General features: G+C 42.6%; 1 protein-coding gene across 1 annotated transcript in view; it reads right to left on the reverse strand.

Moving 5' to 3' along the window:
• NMNAT2 (nicotinamide nucleotide adenylyltransferase 2) overlaps window positions 1–20105 on the reverse strand; it is a 195776-nt gene that overhangs the window by 32120 nt on the left and 143551 nt on the right. The window contains exons 2-6 of the mRNA XM_036755511.1: window positions 17806–17894; window positions 16461–16528; window positions 13519–13597; window positions 2496–2622; window positions 616–696 (exon numbers count right to left, since the gene is read on the reverse strand). Of these exons, the coding sequence (XP_036611406.1) occupies window positions 616–696; window positions 2496–2622; window positions 13519–13597; window positions 16461–16528; window positions 17806–17894 (444 nt within the window). The remainder of the gene's footprint in view (window positions 1–615; window positions 697–2495; window positions 2623–13518; window positions 13598–16460; window positions 16529–17805; window positions 17895–20105) is intronic.

The raw sequence follows: 20105 nt of genomic DNA on the forward strand, positions 1-20105 counted from the left end.
TGTTGGGTTCCCAGAAAACAAGACTTACAGATGTCTTGGCTATCTATACCTGTTCTCAGTCCTTGGCTAACCAAGGTTCTCTCAAAAAGCCTACAGTCTAGTTCAAGGGTGGGGAGCTTCTGGCCCTCTAGGTCTTTGAGTGTGGTCCTTTGACCGAATCCAAACTTCAAAGAACAAATCCCCTTAATAAAAGGATTTGTTCTGTAAAACTTGGACTCAGTCAAAAGGCCTAATCCAAGGACCTAGACGGCCACATGTGGCCTCAAGGCTGCAGGTTCCCCACCCCCGGTCTAGTTCTATAGGTTCTGTAGGAGGAAAGCAAGCCCCTCTCTTTCAGCCCATCAGTGGCAACACCTGACTTAGATGGCATGTCTGAGCATCGAAAGCCATGATACTGTCTCGGTATCAAGAGTTTTGAGGGGCAGAACTCCTGTGCCTCCTTGGAGAGGCTTTCAGATGTAAGTGGGATCTATGGAGAAAAGACAGGTGGCCTCCAAATGATGGGGACTGGAAGGAGAGAAAAGGAATAGCTTTGGGAGGAGAGGGAAGGAGCATCAGGGGAAGAGAGGAAAGCACAGAAAAGGAGTTGGGCAGAGAAGGTTCTTTGCCACTTACCAACAAAAGTGAAACGTTCCACTGGTGGACGGACGCAACAAATTCGGCTCAGGCTTTCTCCCACCTTCCCCAAGATCTTTGCTGTGGAAGAAAGAAAGATAGAGACTTACTCTCTGGAAAAATCTAAGATGGTAACATACCAAGATTGGATTATGAGAAAAAGAAAGAAGAGAGGAAAGAGAACTATGTCAAGAAAGTTCCCTTCCTTCCACTCCATTGGTGTGGTTGGAGAGAGCACTGGGCCTAGAGTCAGGACAATCTGAGTTCAAATCAGGTCTCAGGCACTTACTAGCTGTGTGACCCTGGTCAAGTCACTTTACCCCTGCTTGCCTCATCTTCTTATCTATAAAATGAGATAATTACAGCACCGTATCTCACAGATTTGTGGTGGAAGAGCTTAGCACAGTGCCTGGTCCACAGCAGGTACTATACAAATGCTTATTCCCTTCCCAGGTACAAGAACCCTGAACTCAGAGGCTCAGTTCTATGCATTATTTCTCAAGTATTGCACACCACCTAATACATGATGTCCAACCTACCTTATAGCTAAGGACATATTCATCTGCAAAGCCCTAAGTACTCCTTCCACACAAGCTTTATGGACTGAGGTGACCAAAGACCCTGGTTTAACTGAAACACTCCTATACAAATCCAATACAATTTGTATTGGAATTACAAGCATATTTTTAAAATGTTTCTGATCCCAGGTAAGGGTAGGTAGCATGGAGGAGTAGACAAAACAGTGGCTTAGGAATCAGGAAAATTGGTTCTACTCCCAATTGTCCCACTAAATAATTACTAGGATGAGCTTGATCAATTACCTACCTCTCTGGCCCTCAAGATTCCTGGAGGAAATGAAGACATTGGGCAATCTCTAAAATGAAGAGATTGGACAAGATATATTCTTCATGTCTGTGAAGGTTCTAGGGTTCTCTAATCAAGGACAAATTGAATCATAGTTATATTTATAAATGATCATATCTAAACTAAGCAATTAGTAATATATTTCACAAGGTAATTTGTTATTTTTTGGCTTGATATCTAGAAGCCTAGGATCCATTTCAGGGAGCTATCCTGCAAAGGCACCCCTCCAAGCCCTGGGGTGTTCTGTGTTCCAGAGACAATGACAGATCCATCTTCTCCTTCTCCCCGACTAGGACTGAGATTTCCAAGAGCCTCTTCCTCAACAGCAGAGTTTTGGGGCTCAGGCTTGGGGCTATGAATAAGGGAGAGGGCCTGAGTCTTCCTATCTTCTACTCTATCACCCAGTATTTATCCAATATTAGCTGGTTGAAAATATGGTCACCATATCCTGGAGATTCTAGAGAAGGTCCATTGGGCAAATGCTTTCTTTTGCTGTGAATCAGGAACAAGTCTCTGAACAAAACTTGAAAATCAGAAAACTCAAGGGAGAGTCTACATAATCCCAAATAAATGCTCATGTACCCAACCCCACACGTCTTTCCCAACCTAAGACATACTCTTAAATGTAGACACATGAATGAGATTCCCCTTCACAGGAGGTCTTTGAGTGGAGGTCTTACAAGTCAAAAATTCTGTGGTCAGGATTCGTGTTTTGGATAAGCATTGAATTAGATGATCTTCCAACTCATTATTCTATAAATCTCCAATTCTGTGACTCCCCAGTGCGGAAATCACTGGCAACACTGTGAAGCAAGGGGAAATGATGACTTAAATGATCCAGTACCAATACTGTTGGGACTCCAAAGAGAAATCATTCCCTTTTCTATTCCAGATGCAGATAAGCTTTCTTGCTTTTTCTTCATCCTCTGTACCTTCCAAGTTTGGGATTGTTTTCTTGGCATACTTTTAAATTTCAACATTCTTTCAAGGCCTCCCCATCTTGAGTCAGGACCTACCTGCAGTGGGCTTATTGGACACATTGTTGTTCTGATAAATGGGTTGGGATGTCTCATGTTGTGGCTGTCCAATCACCGGGGTCATGGAAGGTGTGTTGACATTGGAAAGGATGCAGCCGGTCACTCTCTAGAGAACAGGAAAAAACTTAGAGTCAAAAACATCACAAAAGAATTTGCTAATGAATGAGAAGGAATGGTACGGTGAGAGAGAGAGCACTAGATATGGATTCAGAGAACCTGTGTTCAAATTTGACCCGTATCACTTACTACCTATGCAATCTTAGATAAGTCATAATCTAGTTGGGCCTCATTGTGTTATCTGTAAAATCTGGGGGTTGGATTAAATGGCTTTTAAAGTCCCTTTCAGCTTTAAATCTATGATTTCATAATCTATGAAGGAAAATTCTCATTTAACTATAATATATATGTGTGTATATGTATACATACATACATACACATATACTGTTTTTCCCCATGTATAAGATGCACTTTAATTTTGGGGTCCGAAATTTGAAAAAAAGTACATAAAGTTATTGAACTCAAGTTTTATTCATCATAAAATTCATACAATAATACGATGAAATTCAAGGACCTTCTGCTCATAGCTTTCAGGCATCTTTTGGGCAAGTCTGGTGCATGTACGCATGCTTAGTCTGTTCCGTTTCATGAACCTGAAGCACCAAATGTGTCCTCCTTTGAAATCAGTAACTTCTTTAATCAGCAGTTCTTCATGCCTCATGCTGAACCATCTCTGTGGACACAGGAATTCCAATTGCCCTTTGCTCTTCAATCCATATCTTCAATTCCCTCTCTAAATCAGGCCATTTTGCTGGTTTGCCTCTCATGGCCTTCTTCAGCCCTGGAGTTTTCAGTAGGGTTTCTTCTTCCCGTAGCCAGTCTCGGATTGTTCTCTCAGTTGGAGGAGGACCAAACTTACGTTCAGCAGCACAATCTCCATTCACTTTTGCAAACTGGATCACTTTTAACTTGAATTCAGCACTGTATGAAAATCTTTTCTGAACCATTTCTGGGCAGAATGTGGCAAAACGTAGCCCAATATACTGGTAACAAATGTGAAACAATGAGTGCAAAGACAAGAAGCACGAAAAAGAGGGAAATGCAAGTAAAAAATCTACAACCATTGTATAAGACGCACCCAGTTTTTAGACCCCAAATTTTTCAAAAAAGGGTGTGTCTTATACATGGGGAAATACAGCATATGTTTTTTGAACCAGCTGTGACTCCTCTCCCTCCAAGCCAGTTCCCAAACTACTACAATAAATATTGCATCTTTATATAGTGCTTTACAATAATTTAACAAGCATGTATTAAGCACTAAGGGCCAGGTACTACACTAGGGGTTATGGACAAAAAGAAAAAGCAAAAACGTCTCATGTCCTCAAGGAGCTTACATTCTAAATGGGAGACAACACATATATAAATTGATGTGTTTAAGATACAGGCCAAGTAGGTACAAGGCAACCTTAGAAGGGATGGCACTAACAACTGGGCAGACCAAGAAAAGCCTCCTGAAGAAGGTGGTATTTGAATTGAGTGTTGAAGGATAACCAGGTGGAGGTTGGACAATCTCTAAGAGGTGGAGATGGGGGAGGAAGGCATTTCAAGCATGGGGAAGAAATAGGACAAAGGCATGTGGAGATGCTTTATGAGGCAGTTTGCAAGGATTATAAAGTCCTTTTTTAAAGATAACACCATAACATAGATAGTACATGGATTATTATTTTATATATATTACATATAATGTTATATATAAAATTATATATTACATATAATATATATTAAATATTATAAAATAATATTTTATAGATGTGGTAAGCAGGCTTCAAAGGGGTGAAAGAATTTGCCCAATGTCACCCACCTACTAAGTGACAAAGTTGTGACTTGAACCCAGGACCTCTGATTAAAAATCTAGTGCTGCACTCACTACATAGTACTGCCCCTCAGGCCAGACAGGAGTCAGCACTTGGTCTAGAGGGTGGCAATAATTTGTCCAAGCGCACTCGTGTATGTATGTAGGTATGCATTCCAAAGCCAAAAGCAAACAATTTTTGCATTATTGGTTGTTTTATATTATGGCAGCTGAATGGCATAGTGGATAGAGTGCTAGGCCTGAAGTCAGAAAGACCTGAGTTCAAACCTGATCTTAGACACCTACTAGTTGTGAAAACTAAGGGAAATCACTAATCTGTTGGCCTCAGTTTCTTCATCTCAAAGTGGAGATAATAATAACACCTACCTCCCATGGTTGTTGTGAGGATCAAATAAGAAAATAATTGTAAAGTGCTTAGCACACAATAGGCTCTATAGAAATGCCAGCTATAATAATAATAATAATAATTTATTATATGTTAATATTATATCATAATTTTTATTATGTTTATAATTACAGGTTAATTATATAAAAACAATTACTATCATTTGTGCAACTTCTCAACTTCAGTAAATATTTATCAAGCACCAAGTAGGTACAAGGCACCATGGATATAAAAGCAAAAAAAAAAGAAAATCCTTGTTGTCAAAGAACTTACATTTAGTTGAAGGGATACAATATGCACACAGATAAATAAAATAAGAAGTCATTTGAAGTGGGGGAGGAGGCACTAGCATTTAGGGATGTGAGGGAAGGCTTCATGAGTTGGTGGCACATGAGCTTGAGCCTTGAAGACCTCTAAGGGGCAGAGTTGAAGAGCGAATGTATTCCAGGCACAGGCGATGGATTGGGGTGATGAGGTGGAAGTCAGAATGTCAAGTTCAAGTACTGGCTAGTGATCCCTTTTGGCTGAGACTTGTTGTTACTGTTGTTATTTGTCCTTCTCAAAGAGGACCAAGGACTTTAGGAAGATGATGTCTTGACTTGAAAGTGAATTAGATTTAAATGAGGCAGGGCTGCACAGAGTCACCTCTGGAGCCATCTGGGTCTCATGGCAAGTTATAGATCAGGATGACTGTAGATGCTCCCAGATGCAGTGGGAAACCTTGGTCATTTTAAACTAAAATCTTTCCCAGATCTCAGTTTGTCTGAGGCAATGCAATGTCCATTCAGTGATGAAGGCTGGGTAAGAAATGAGGCAAAAAAAGTCCTCTTTTACCTAGTCAAAAAAAAATCAATCTGGGAAGGGAAGACTCTCAGAGTTTCTGTCCAAGACAGAAACAATCGCTGTTTACACTTACTCTGGGCCACAAGGGCCCAAGCAATGGCCAAGTGAGGCTTGGTCTGGGACCTATTGTTGGCCAATCAGTGAAAGACAGAATGATTTGGGTTTAAGGCAGGGTCAGGTAGCTCCATTTGAATCCCAATGGTCTTTATTAAACCCTGGGATTCCAATGCTATATTTCAAGAAATCATAAATGAAACTACATGGGACAAAAGAGTTAATTGCCCAGTTTTTTTAAATGATAGAATAAATAAGTATGGAAGAGAAAATAAAGAAATCAGTCTAAAACCCCAAGATATCTTGTGTGTGTGTATGTGTGTGTGTGTGTGTGTGTGTGTGTGTGTGTGTGACAAAGAGTAATGTGAAACAAGACTAGAAAGATAGGCTGGACAGAGATCGTGGAAGGCTGAGAAGCTTTCTCGTTTTGTTTTGTATTTTATCCTAGAGACACTTGGGGGCCACTGGAGCTTATTGAGCAAGGGAGTAACATGGTGAGATGTGTCTTGGGAAGATTATCTTGGCAGTGGTGTGATGGAGGGACTGAAGAAGGAAGATACTGGAGACGGGTATGTTCATTGAGATGTTATTTCAACATTTTACTACTTCTGGTACAGTGGCTGGAGAGCTGGCCTCAAAATCATGAGGACCTTGGTTCAAATTCTGTCTCTAGTAATTAGGCTAGGCAAGTCACTTAAGCATTTGGTGTTCCAGGAAACTCTCTAAACCAATATACATTGCAGAGGAGGTGTGGTACTGTACCAGTAGAGGGAGCTTCATCACCTAGTAGCCCCCTATACCCAAGAAGCCACCAATCTGGTCCTTCCCTATCCTATAACCCATCCAGGTGAGAAATTATTATACGTATGAAGATGTGAACGATGCCGTGCTGGTAGAATTACCAAGACCTGGAAACTGATTAGATATGAAAGGTAGGGGATATGGAAGCTTCAAAGATGGTGGTGCCTAAAAACAGAGAAGTCTGAAAGAACTGAAGGTTTCAGAAGGAAGATGATTTTGAACATGCCAAATTTAAATTGCCTTTGGGGCTGAGCAAAATCAACGTAAAGAGGATAAGAAGGGAAACTATCGATTGGAGGGACAATCTTTGCATCAAATATCTCTGATAAGGGACTGATATGCAAGATATATAGGGAGCTAACATAAATGTATAGGACCAAGAGTCCTTCCTCCAATGGCGAAGAGAACACAGGATATGAGCAAAGAAATCTCAAAAGAATTACAAACTATTAACACCATATGTAAGATTGCTCCAAGTCACCAATAAAAAGAAATGAAAATCAAAACAACTCTCAGACTGGCAGCAGATTGAGAAAGATGAGAAAAGATGTTGATAGAGATGCCACTGGGGCAGAGGCAGAGATTTCCAATAGGCAATAAAGATGTGTGACTGGAATTGAGGAGAGAGATTAATGCTTGATAGATTTGGGTGTCATTGGACCCATGGGAGCAGATGAGATCACCAGTGAATAGAGTGTAGGTAAGAAGAGAAAGCAAGACAGATCTTGGGGGGATCTGTTTGGAGTTGAGTCACACCCCACACAATTTGAGGCTTCTTGTTGTTTTTTCTTTTGGAGTACTTCTCAGCACTAAGGCACTCAGGTGCCTTTGATTCAGTCTTGTCTTTGTTTGAATCAGGAGTCTTTGAATCAAGAGTCCTTGATTGGAAACAGTATATATACTCCGAGGTTAGAATTTTGCTTTGGGGCTCACTCATTGGAAGAGTATTTGTGTGATTTGGCCAGACAAGACTCTGGATAGCCGTTAAGGAGCCCCCCAGTTTTGAATACCCAGATGCTGGTGCTTCTCTCTCTGGTAACTATACGTATTGCTATAGTCAGACAGTTAGAAGCCTGTCTGTTGATTTGTGTAATTTTTCTGTTTGTAATTTCTGTTTGTATTTGCTCTGAAGTTCAGGGTGCTGACTTTTTCCCCTGAACTAAGTGAATGATATACGTTTGTTTAATTAAGGTAAGATTATTAACTCCTTAAAGTTGCTTTCCTTTAGAAAAACAGATCAAAGAACCTGTGCTAGCAGCCCTCCTATGTGCTGGTGTTGCTGGTCTTACACCTCCACAGCAGTTGCAAGCAACATTGTTGTTACATGACCCAACAAAGGAGAACTAAGAAACAGTAGTAAGATAGGTAGAAACATGCCTTTCTAGAGGTTCAGACAAGTAAGAGTACAAGAGTACAAGAGTAACTATTGATGAAATGGAAACTGAGGGGCAACTTCATTCTCTTTATCCCCCTTCCTCATGAGCCTTCACTAGGAGGCTACTGGCATGGTACAGTCCAATCCTTCTTTAAGGGAAGGCCAGATCCTTTTTGGGTGGATGTCCAGGTTCTGCCACCAGAAGATCCTAAGCAGCCCAGGAACTGGAAGTGACCTTAAGGGGCATATCCTTCACACATATTCCTGAAAGCAGGATAGCTATTATTCTTCTTAGACAGATGGAAAAGTGAGCATTTATCCAGTGGCTTCTAGATGTAAGCTACCATGGGTGCCATCTTTGGGCCAGGGGTGTGACTTAACTCCAAACAGATCATGGAAGCATAGATTTAAAATTGAAAGGGACTTTAGGTCCTACATTTTATAGAAACTGAGGAAATTTGAAGCCTAGAGAAGCAAAGGTCTAAGGTCACAAAGAATGTATTTAAGAGCTTGAGAGAGGTTTTGTGGTTCCAGCTTTTCTTCAGGAAGAGATCTCTAAAAGGAAAAAAAGGCTCTGGGAAGAAGGCAATATGTAGAGAGACCAGCATCTAGAACATGTCCCTGTCCCAGTTTACTACCCTAGAAATTTCAGGGAATTTCCCCTTAGAGTGAGATCTGGGACTCTCTCAGTTGAGTTGAAATATCTCATTCCCAGCAGAGAGGGAGCGCATTCACTCTGTGTATTGTCTGGTATATTCTTATCTGTATACTTTCTCTAATTTCTATATACTATCAGCTTGGACAAGTGGGTTCATTTACTCTTCACTACCAGTGGTCCTTGTGAAGCTGGTATTTGGTGAGAACTGAGTCAAGCCTTTGATATGTAACTTGGGCCACTCCTTCCCTGCTAAGTGATAGCAATCAGAGCACAGCTTGAACCTAAAAATTATTTTCTATAGACTAACACTATTTAGGAGGGCAGACATATAATTCTACTCTGGTACTCTTTCTTTGATGAGAACAGAGGGTTAGTCTCTGGTGCCAATCTCCTGCTCAACCTTCTGACATGAATCAAAGTCTCCCTTGGAGAATGGTGGGTGGTGGAGACTCTGGAGATATATTATATTCATATCTCTGTGAAAAAAATCGTAACAGATCCATGTGGACACACATAACCTACCTACATGGGCAACATACATACATACACCCCTACAAGGTAGTAATTTTCCAGGTAAGAGGAGGGAGCAACAGGATCATATCGCCCCTGATATTCTCCCTAGTAACCTAAAACTATGGGAGCTTATCTGCAGATGTCACCGGACCCTGGGAATAGGTGCCTTTTTTTTCTTTTTTAAAAAAATAATCAGTCTAATATTTAGGGGAGTTTGTCCTTTTCTCTAGCTCCCTCTTTCCTGCTGCAATATTAGTTCCTGCTGGCTCGTTCTTCCCAGGAAAGATCAATCAGACACTGGATGGAAAAAGAAATGGTTTCCAGCTCTCTGTCCCTGCTCTGACACCCAGGTCTACCTAACCCCCTTCTCTTTCAAGCTCTTTACACCTATTCAATTTCTCACCATTCCTGCTGTTGTGAAGCTGCAGAGCCCAGCTGCCCTGGGCTCCTCTCCAAATGCAGGTGTGAACTATTAAGATCAGTTGTTGTCTATCTCTCAGCTGGGACTCCATTGCCGAGCCAGGAACTCTGGCTACATGCTATTAGCTGCAGAGGACAAGGAGATATGAGGAGACAGCTCGCTGCTCTCCTATCTAGGCAGGGGGTTTTCAGTGACCTACATTTGCCTGCCTACCTGTCACTGCTGCAGCTGAGGCATTTGGACATTTCCTCAAGACTCCAGCAGGAATTAATTCAGCCTGGATTGATCCACCTAAGGTAGGGGTGGGGTGTGGGAAAGAAATGAAGTTGGGGAACCCCAGAAGCAGCTGGGATTTCTGTGTACTTGGCTGGGAAGGAGAGCTATTTGGTTTATGCTCAGAGGGCCTCTCTGAGGTTTCAAACAGCTTTGTTGTTTGGTCATTTCAGTTGTGTCTGACTTTATGAGCCCATTTGGGGTTTTCTTGGAAGAGATACTAGAGTGGTTTGCCATTTCCTTCTCCAGCTCATTTGACAGATGAGGAAACTGAGGCAAACTGAGGGATAATTGACTTGCCTGGGGTCACACTAGTTATTAAATGCCAGAAGCTGGATTTGACTCAGGTCTTCCAGGCTCTAGGCCAGCACTCTAACCACTGCCACCAGCTGATTTTTATCACTGACTCCTTCCAACAGCCCAGCCCAAAGCAGGTGCTGAGCTAATCTACAAAGATGCAAAAATGGAGTTGACACTTAACTAGCTCTGGTGTGACCCTGGGCAAGTCACTTAACCTCTGCCTGCCTCAGTTTCCTCAACTATAAAATGGAAATGATAATAATAGCACCTACCTTCCAGGAGTGTTGTGAGGATCAAACGAGATGATGTGTGTAAACATACTCAGCACAGTGCCAGGCACATCGTAGGCTCCATAGAAATGCTTATTCCCTCCACCCCACTCCAACCATTGTAGAGCCCATGGGGTCTCCCAGCCAGCCAGGTTTCTGCCATGCAGTTCTAGTTCTCACTGTTGCCAAGGCTCCTTGCCTCCTCCCTCCCTTCCTGGTCAATCCCCATCCCTCCCTGCCTCCGTCTTGTTGAACTAGGAAGCCCACTTAAAGTAGGCCGTGTGTATGGACAATCTACAGTAAGCGTTCTTAACTTGGGGGGTCAAGAACTTGTTTGTTTGTTTTTTTAATAGTCTGATAGCTGTATCTCAAGATAATTGATTGCCTCTGTAATCCTATGTATTTTAATTTACACATTTAAAAACATTATTCTGAGAAGGGGTCATTGGGCTTCACCAGACTGCCAAAGGCTTTGAGATGTGATCTAAGCTCCCAGGTCCCTCTGCCTAACAGCACTGAGCATGCTCTATGTTCCTTCAAAGAAGTGAACAAATATTGACTGCTTGATTTTTTCCCCCCACCCTCTCCTCTGTCCCATCTTGGGCCTGGGTGTGGCTCCATTCCAAAAAGATTGTGTCCCCACATAGATTTAGAGCTGGGAGAGACTTGAGAGGTCATTTAGTCCCTCTTTTTTACTGAGGAGGAAACTGAGTTGCAGGGAGGCGATGGTAATAATTCAAATATAATAAAAGGCTGGGGCTGAACCCAGGTCTCTGACTCCAAATGAAGCATTCTTCCTTTGCCTCTTTGACCTTGTGACAAATCTAGAAACATCCACAGCAAGCTGTGGAATAATAAAAGCCAAATAATCCAGCCACAGATGGGGAAGGGAGAGCTTGGTTAGTACAGTTCCCTGATTTCTCTATGGCCTATGGCAGCTAGTGGCCAAAATGAGAGGCTGGCAGAGAGGAGGGTGTGTGTGTGTGTGTGGGTGTGGGTGTGTGCGCACGCGGCACACTGGAACACAGCTAGCTCAGGGAAGGCATCCTTCCCAACACAGTTATGATTGCACAGAATTGTAGAATTGCAAGAGATCTCCCTAGATCATAGATTTAGAGCAAGAGGCGACCTTTGAAGGCATCTAATCCAAGCCCCTCATTTTGTAGATGAGGCAACTGAGACCCGGGGGTCCTGAGTGACTTGCCTGAGGCCACATAGGCAATAATAAGTGATAGGGGCAGGAGCTGAACCCAGATGACTCCAGAGACTATATTCTTTCCTCCACAACATACTGCCTTTCAGAAGTCTTCTAGTCCAACTAAGGAGATCAGGAAGACTTCACAAGGAAACGAGCCTTGAAAGATTCTGAGTAGAAATGAGAAGAAAGCATTTCTGGTAATAGGGGTATCTTTTAGATCTGCACAAAGGGAAGGTCATAGAATTTTAAGTTCAAGGAAAAACTAGATAGTTCATTTTATCCGGGATATAGAGGGTGTGATGGGAAGGAAGGTGAAAGAAGGCGAGAAAGGTTGGTTGGAACCAAATCACATCAGGCTGAGGTGTTTGTATTTTACCATAATGGCTATAGGGAGCCACACAAGGTTCCGTGGAGAGGCCTTTCCCCACAGTTCCTTCTCTGTCTGCCTCTTCTTCTTGTTCCCCAAACACCAGAAGTGGCAACAAGTAAGAAAGTAGAGAGAAGCTTCTGATTGAAGGTGTGAGTGTGATGAAAGATACTGAGTAGTCTGGATGAGGCAAGTCCCACCTCTCTGGGCATAAGATCTTGGACAGAATTATTTTATCTGCTTGAGCCCAGCTACGGCTCTTTTAACTTGAGGGATCCATACACCTCAGCCTCTTCCAGTAGCAGAGATTACAGGCATGTGCCGCCATGCTTGGCCAGAGGTCGGGTTTGAACCCAAGTCCTCTGACCCCTGGGCTGGTGAAGGGAGGGGTTTTATCCGAGCTTATGCAGCCGATTCCTTTCAAAGGGGAAACAAAGTACATGGGGTACGTGTGAACCACTAAGATAGGGCAGGGTGCAGGGATGGAGCCGCTGTTCTCCTCTATTTCCATGAAAGAAGAGTGCTGTTGAATCATCCAATGGTCTTGGGCTTTCTGTGACCTGTGAACTATGACTCCTAATGTATGGATTATAGCTCACGTTATAGGGGATAGGTAATGCTGTGAGGTAAGGGGACTGGTTGTCCTGAATAGGCAAGATAGTCCTGGATTTTGATTGCCTACCTATCCTGGCAGGTCACATACCCCAAAATATCCTGTATTAACACAATTTGTGCTCATTGGGTTCCATTTTTTCTCTTCCCTTATGGCTTTCTTCCCCCAGTTTTCTCTTTTTCTTCCCCCTCCCATCCCTCATAAAGTCCTGCAAGTACGGTAACTATCTGATGCCAGCCCAGAGCTACATTGCAGCTGGAAAGGAAGGGTCTGACTCAAACTCTCTGAAGAAACCAAGGCCCAAAAGGTGGTATACCTTCAGACCCCAGTCCCAGCCTCCTTTCTTTCCCTGGTCCTCAGCTCTCCCCACATCCCAATCCATGGGATTTGTTTTGAAAAACCAAGCAAAACAAACAAACAAAAAGGTTTGTTTTCATACCCTGTGCTAAAATTAAATCACCTCATGCCGGTGACATCCTTCAGCCCCCTCCCTTCACCAGCCCAGGGGTCAGAGGACTTGGGTTCAAACCTGACTTCTGGCCAAGCGTGGTGGCACATGCCTGTAATCTCTGCTCCTGGAGGAGGCTGAGGTGGATGGATCTTTTGAGGTAAAAGAATTCTGAGCTGTAGCTAGGCTCAAGCTGATTAAATCTATGCAATGAATTCTAATAGGGTGAGTACCTCCACCCCTACCCAAAGATGGCTGCCCCACTTCCTCAGGAGAGGCCAACCGGTCTATGTTGGAAAAGTGGAGTTGGTTAAAGTTTCTATGCCAATTAGTATTGGGATTGGTCCATGAATGGCTGCTGCACTTTCAGCCATGGTGAGCTAGGGAGACACAATCTTGAAAAAAATAAAAAATGTACAAACCCCAACTCTGATGCTTTACTGCCCCTGACACTTTGGGCAGGTCACTTAAACTCCTTGGGTCTCGATTTCCTTAGAAGAAAAATTGAGGAGAATACGCATAGTTGGGCTCTGAGGACCCCTCCTTCTATCATCTTATCTTACCTTCTGAGACCTTATGATACTTGGCCTTTGCTGACCACTGCTGTGTCTCACCTTCATGAGGTCCCGGTGGTGTTCTAGCACACTGCAGGTTGTCTGCCATGTGTCCTGATAGCACTCCCAGGGGTCCACCCTGCAAGAAATCAGAAGGAGACTTTCTTTCATTTCCATCCCCAAAACTTCTCCCCTTTTTCCTGGTGCCTACTTCCAGTCCTTAAAGCCAGTATTACTATAATGATTTCTATATTGCAACTGACTTAAAATCTAGGGGAGAAGGAGGGAGGGATAGTGAGACAGATAGACAGATAGCAGATAGAGGGGGGAGGGGGAGGAGGAGGAGGAGGAGGATGAGGAGGAGGAGGAGGAGGCGGCGGAGGCGGGGAGAGAGTGTAGGGGAGAGAAAGAGGGAGGGGGAAGGAGGGGAAGAGGAAGACTGAGAGAGGAGAAAGAGGCAGAGAGACAGAAACAGAGGAGATAGAAAAGGAACGGGAGAGATAGAGACAACAGGGAGAGAAAGAGGGATGGGGAGAGAGGGAGAGGGAGAGAGAGAGAAAAAAGTTAGCAAGCTTAACAAGAGGGCTTGTAAAAAGGGAACATATACTAGGATAAAATTCCTAAGAGTTTCATCATTCATATAAAACCAGGAGATTAGTCAGGCTGATTTTGTTTTGTTTTATTTTGCTTTGGTTTTGGGTTGTTTTTTTCTTCTTCTTGTTTTGGGTTGTTTTTTTTTTTTTGGGTGAGCTGGCTCACTGTATTTCTCACCAAAGGAAGTTGTCCCCAGAGGAAAGCACCCGACATTTGTCTTTCTGTACCTTTCTAAGAACTCTGGCTTCTTTTTCTAGGTATGAGCCTTTAGGATTCAGCTCCTCGTCCCTCTCCCCATAGACACTGATGAGGCTGGGGCCCAGAGGGACTGAGGACTTCAGAAGGACGGCAGAGCTCCCGAGCATTTCCCCTTCCCCTGTTTGCCAGGTTGTGAAGTGAGCAGGGATCATCCTGGTGCTCTGGCCTGACACAGCACTCTGATTTAATTGCAAACCTAATGAGCTGCTAAATTGAGATGTTTCTCAAACGTTTTCTTAGTGGCTGAGGATTTTACCCCTCCCCACCTGAGGTTTCCAGAGATGTGATCTCACTAATTAAAAATGTTTAGAGAAGAGGCACATACCAAAGGCCTCTCTTCACACAGACAGACACACACACACAGACACACACACCCTTGCCAGCTCTTCTAGCCATACGCATAGAGATGCGGACATGTGCAGACATCAAAACCACAGCAAAGCAGACTCCCCCACTGAGCCACCTCCAGACAGCCTCCCTGCTGGAGCTAAAGACTGGATTTCATTTCCTTGGCACTTTGGGGCTGGACATCTGTCTCTTTGGCTGTGACCCGCCATATTGATCTCAGCGCATCTAAATCTATCAGAATCAGACAACTATTTCACAAGCCTGAGTCTAGGTTTTTTTCTCTCTACCAAACTACAAACCATTAATGTACCTTTTTCCCTCATTGGCTGGGTGCTGTAGGCAGAGTACTAGGAGTTGGTATGGCTGATTTCTCCCTGTGTGGCTCATTCATGGGCATTCTTCATGATAGACGTTGAGTCAAGGCTTCTCTGAGACTGCATCCTAATCTGCATCCTGTCTGTCTTTGGAGCTTAAATAAGAAAGTCTGAAAACACCTGAGCTTTTCAGATGAAAAGGCCTGACATGAAGTTAAAGGATTCTTATGGGGAGAGAAGTCAGGGAGTAAGGAAGACCTGCACTCAAATTCTACTTGAGCAAAACAGTAGCTCTGTGACTCTGGACCTCTCTGTGGTCCCAACCAAGTCTTTAAGACTCTAAGTTACGGGAGTTGCCAGTCTGTGTCGGCGGAAAGAATTTCTACCCTGGAATCTGGTTCTCTATACTGATGAAATCACAGATCTAAACCCCAAGAAGTAAAATAAAAAGACAAGGTACTGATCTATAGTGGTGAAGGAAGTTCTTCCCGCAGAGTGCTGATGAAATCACAGGTCAGCTCCAGAGATAGGAAAGATAGATAGAAAGACAGATAGATACATACACATATACCAGTACATGTATGTATGTATGTGCCTAAGCATACATCTATGTATTTGCATGTGTATATATATATATATACATAAATATATTTACACACCTATGTGATCATTATTTTTGGTCTTTTCTTTTCTCTTCCCCAATCTCATTCCCAGTGGACTCCTTCTCCTTCCTACTTTCTTCTCATTGAGTAGAATTTTCCATCACTCTCCCTTCCTTTCCCAGAAACTTATAGGTACAACTTATTTTTACTTTCATTGGGAGAGGAGCTGAGAAATAAATAGCCTACCATTATGAGAAGGCCCATCTTCTCATGCAAATTATAACTATGGAAACTTTTTTTGGTGTGCAATTAGCATAATTGGTAGAAGCTTTCTGTAATTACATACTGTGAGCTTAACAGATAATAATGTCTCTCCTCTTAGCTAGAGATCTATGCATTGTGATTGTCTGATGAAGGAGAGAGGGGTGAGGCCAATGATTATTCTCCCCCAAATCTTGTATCTCTAGTCCAGAAAGGCCAGTTCTGAACCCCTGGAGAACAATAACCAATTCTCCTTTAGAAAAATACCACCACCATGACCCCCAAACCTGAATGGGAGCTAACCCTGGCCCAGAGAAGCTTCCCTGAGGATCACTTGGTATTCCTGATCCAAAGCCCTTGGGTGACCTTGACAGTTCTATAGAGAAGTCAGTCTAAGGTCTTGGGGTCACAATTTTCAGGAGAATGGCAAGCTATATGAGTATTGAGGAGACAGCCAATGATTGGAATGAATAGATTTGATTATTTTTCTCCTTTGAGGTCCCTGAATAGCCTAAATGAAAGAATTCAACGTCTATCTGTCTGTCTTATCTTCTCTCTCTCTGACTCCCTTTGCTACCTGCCATACTTCATTCCAGCTTAAGGACATCAATCAGGTCTACCTTACCTGATCCAATCAGAAGACTGGACAGCCAGTTGGCACATGATCAGACGATGTCGGCTAGACACCAGCCCCTGGAAAAGGAACAAAGCGATCATTAGAAAACCGCCCTATTAATCAATCAATGTTTCATATGAGCCAAGCCACAGTGCTAACTGCTAGGAATACAAAGATGAAAAAGAAAGTCCCTTCTCTCAAGAAGCTTACATTCTAATGAGGGAGAAACATGTACTTAAATTGGTACCTACAAGATACATACAGAGTAGGAGGTTAACCTAAGAGGGGAAGGCATTAACATCTAGGAAAGACTTGGAAAAGGCATCCTTCTAAGAGGGGCATCTGAGCTGAGTCTTGAAGGAGCCAGGTATTCAAGGTAAGGAAGGAGAGCATTTTGGGCATGGGGGGACATGTCCTACCCTTGTGCTATTTCCTTCAGAGCTCACCTACTCTCCTCTTGCAAAATAGAAGGCCTTACACATTATTACATTTGATCTCAAATCACATCAACCAAGAGGGTACTCTTCCTGGACTAAGGTTTTTGTTGAACTTCCACCATCAGCAATATCCATTATTTGTACACCCTCATTGGGCCTAGGAGTGAAGTAAGAAATAAGCAAAGGAAATCCAGATTACCTAGCCCCTAGACAAAAATCCCAGAATCCCATCCTTTAGTCAATATTTATTCAGCAAGTACACTCTGTACCCAACACAAAGATGATGCCCAAGCAACAAACACTTCTTTGTCCCCCAGTTCAATCTTGGCCATTGTCTGGCTCTGCATCAGACAAATCGGATGGTGACAACGCGATTAGAAGGGAGAAGGGAACCAGGGAGGAGGAGCATTTTGAGAGCTGAAAGGAATCTCAGTTTTACTCCTTAAAAAAAACCAAAAAACAAACCCTGGGATCTTTCTGGGACACGCAGCAGGGAGGAACAGAGATATGCCTCCTATACTGGGTTTCAGGAAAGCAGAGGCCCAACTCCCAGAGCTTTCATGTCTGCAGAGAGGAAGCTAACCCCTATACTGCTGGCTGTCCCCCAAATCTGTTGCATTTGCCTCAGGTTTGGAAGCCACCCCAGCTTCTGCTTACCAGGTGCACTGGGCCCTCATCTAATTAAGATTGACTCAGCTTGGCACCGTGAAGCTGACGCCTCATCTCCAAGAGGGGTTGGCATCTGCTTTCTCCCAGCTGGCCCCATTACCCTTTCAATCAGGTTCTACTGCAGTTGAGAGATGACGACTGTGATGGGAGTTCCCGTGTTTTTACTTTTCACAAAATCTTAATTATTGTGCCAGCTCTTTCTGTCAGAGGCAGAGCAAGAAAAACAGGCCAAAGGAGAGAGAACCCACCTGTTTTCCATAGGAGTCGTGGACAGGAGAAACAATTCCACCGATCACGATAAACCTTCCAGTCTTGTGCAAATAATCCCTGGCTCTTTCTAAAGAAGAAAAAAGGTGATTGCAACGGAAATAAATACTTTTGGTTCCTAGAGTCCAAGAATCATTCATATTTTCTTCTTTTTAAACATAGTATTTCAACATTTTGAATACAACTTTTATGATTCCAGTACTTATCACAGTGCTTGGAACATGGTTGGTTCTTAATAAATGTTTATCGATTATTATTAATTATTGATGATTCAAAAAGGTTAGAGATAAGGGTTTCTAGTCCCCCAAGCAAAAGGATTTAGAACCAAGTATGATTAAAGGAATTCTTAAGGTATTCTATTATGGGAATGGGCAGCTTGGTGGCACAATGGATAGAGTGCCAGGCCTAGAGTCAAGAAGACCTGAGTTCATATCTGGCCTCAGATACTTAGTAGCTGTGTGACCCTGGGCAAGTCACTTAACCCTGTTTGCTTCACTTTCCTCATCTTTAAGATGAGCTGGAGAAGGAAATGGCAAACCACTGCAGTATCTCTGCCAAGAAAATCCCAAATGGGGTCATGAAGGGCTGGATATGACTGAACAACAACAAAATTATGTGGACATGTTGCTCAGAGGAAATTTAATATAAGTATCTTTTGAAAAATTATTAGTCTGTATTATTGGAAGTTATCTTAAGTTATTGCTTAAATTTCTGTGTAACAGAGTGATGAAAAGCCTCTCTTAAGCATGAAAAAGATGTTGATTGCTCACCATTGAATTATATAGGAGAGAAAACTCACCAAAATTTAAAGGGCTTTTGAAGATAGTTAATAGTCAAAAAGGAAAGCCACTATTTTTGCAATTTGGTAAAGAAAATTTAAAAGAACTGCAATTTCCCAAAGGAAATCTAGCCTACTCTTCCACTTCCCCTTCAACTCCAGACCAATTAATTGTCTATCTACAATGCCCATCCATACTCTATCCGCAGCTCTACCTAGCTGAATTGTTAAATTCAGAATTTTTAAAAGAAATAAAATTAAAAAGGAAAAGGAAATAAAGGACACTTTCAGGTTTATTTTGGGCTCCAAATGGTAAAAGTTGAAGTACTTTACCCAGAGCTCTGACAAACTTAAATGAAATATTTTGTTCCTGAACTCTGATATCCGATGAGGGCATACTTCTTCCTTGGATGACATGCTTCCATGTTTCCTATCTGGCAAACATATTCCCTTTGCGTCCAAAGGCATGAGACATATCCCCAAAGCCACAAGCTCCTTTTCCCCACCAACTTGAGGTATTGGGATGTCTAGAGGGTGGGCTGCTCCTGCCCAGTGCTGATGCTTCCAAAATGCCAGCCCCATTGTCCCCTTTCTCTCTATTCTCTTCCTCCAAATGAATTTGCTCCAGGCACAGTTTTGCCAGGCTTTGGACTCTGATTCTTCCCAAGCCTTTCATGACAAGGACCCTTTGTGGTGCGAGGATATTTCACAGATCTTAAAGAATAATAGAAATTCAGAGTTGAAACAGATCATATAAGTCAGCAAATCCACTTTGCTTCTGAACAGGAATCTCTTCCACAATTTCCTCAAGGAGTGACTATTCAGTCTTCTCTCCATAACCTTTAGTGATGGGGAACTCACTCCCTCTAGAGGTCTATGCATACTTGTGAATTCTATCAAAGCATACCCAGAAAGTTTCCCCTTTCCTTGCAAAAGATGAACCTTTATTTCCTCCCCAAGAAGAAAAGATAAAAGAGGAAGATGGTACATTTCTGATTTCCTAAAAGAGGAAGATGCAGATTCTGTTCCTTGACCTCTATCAACAAAGTATGGTTTCCCAGGGACAAAGTTCAATGTGTTGGAATCACAGAGTACATGGAAAAGAATGAAATGAGAATTGGCTGGAAAGTTAGGGAAACTCCAAAAATTACATACAAATAAGTATGACACATACATTAGCATAAAGCAGCTTTGGTCTTTAAGTAGATAGTGAGGCAGAGAGAAAGTGACAGAGTAGTAGCAAAAAAAATTAGAAAAAATGCTAGAAGAGGTATAACAAACACAAAAAAGATCCTGACAGACTAGAAAATTGGACTGAATTAAATAACATGAAGTGTTGTTGTTATTCTGTTGTCTCCAACTCCTTGTGACCCCATTCACTATGGGCTTTTCTTGCCAATGATACTGGAGTGGTTGGCTATTTCCTTCTCCAGCAGATTAAGGCAGATTGGGTTAAGTGAATTGCCCAAAGTCACACAGCTGAGTGTTTGAAGATGACTTTGA

This window comes from Trichosurus vulpecula, chromosome 4 (assembly GCF_011100635.1).
Source record: "Trichosurus vulpecula isolate mTriVul1 chromosome 4, mTriVul1.pri, whole genome shotgun sequence".
NCBI lineage: Eukaryota > Metazoa > Chordata > Mammalia > Diprotodontia > Phalangeridae > Trichosurus > Trichosurus vulpecula.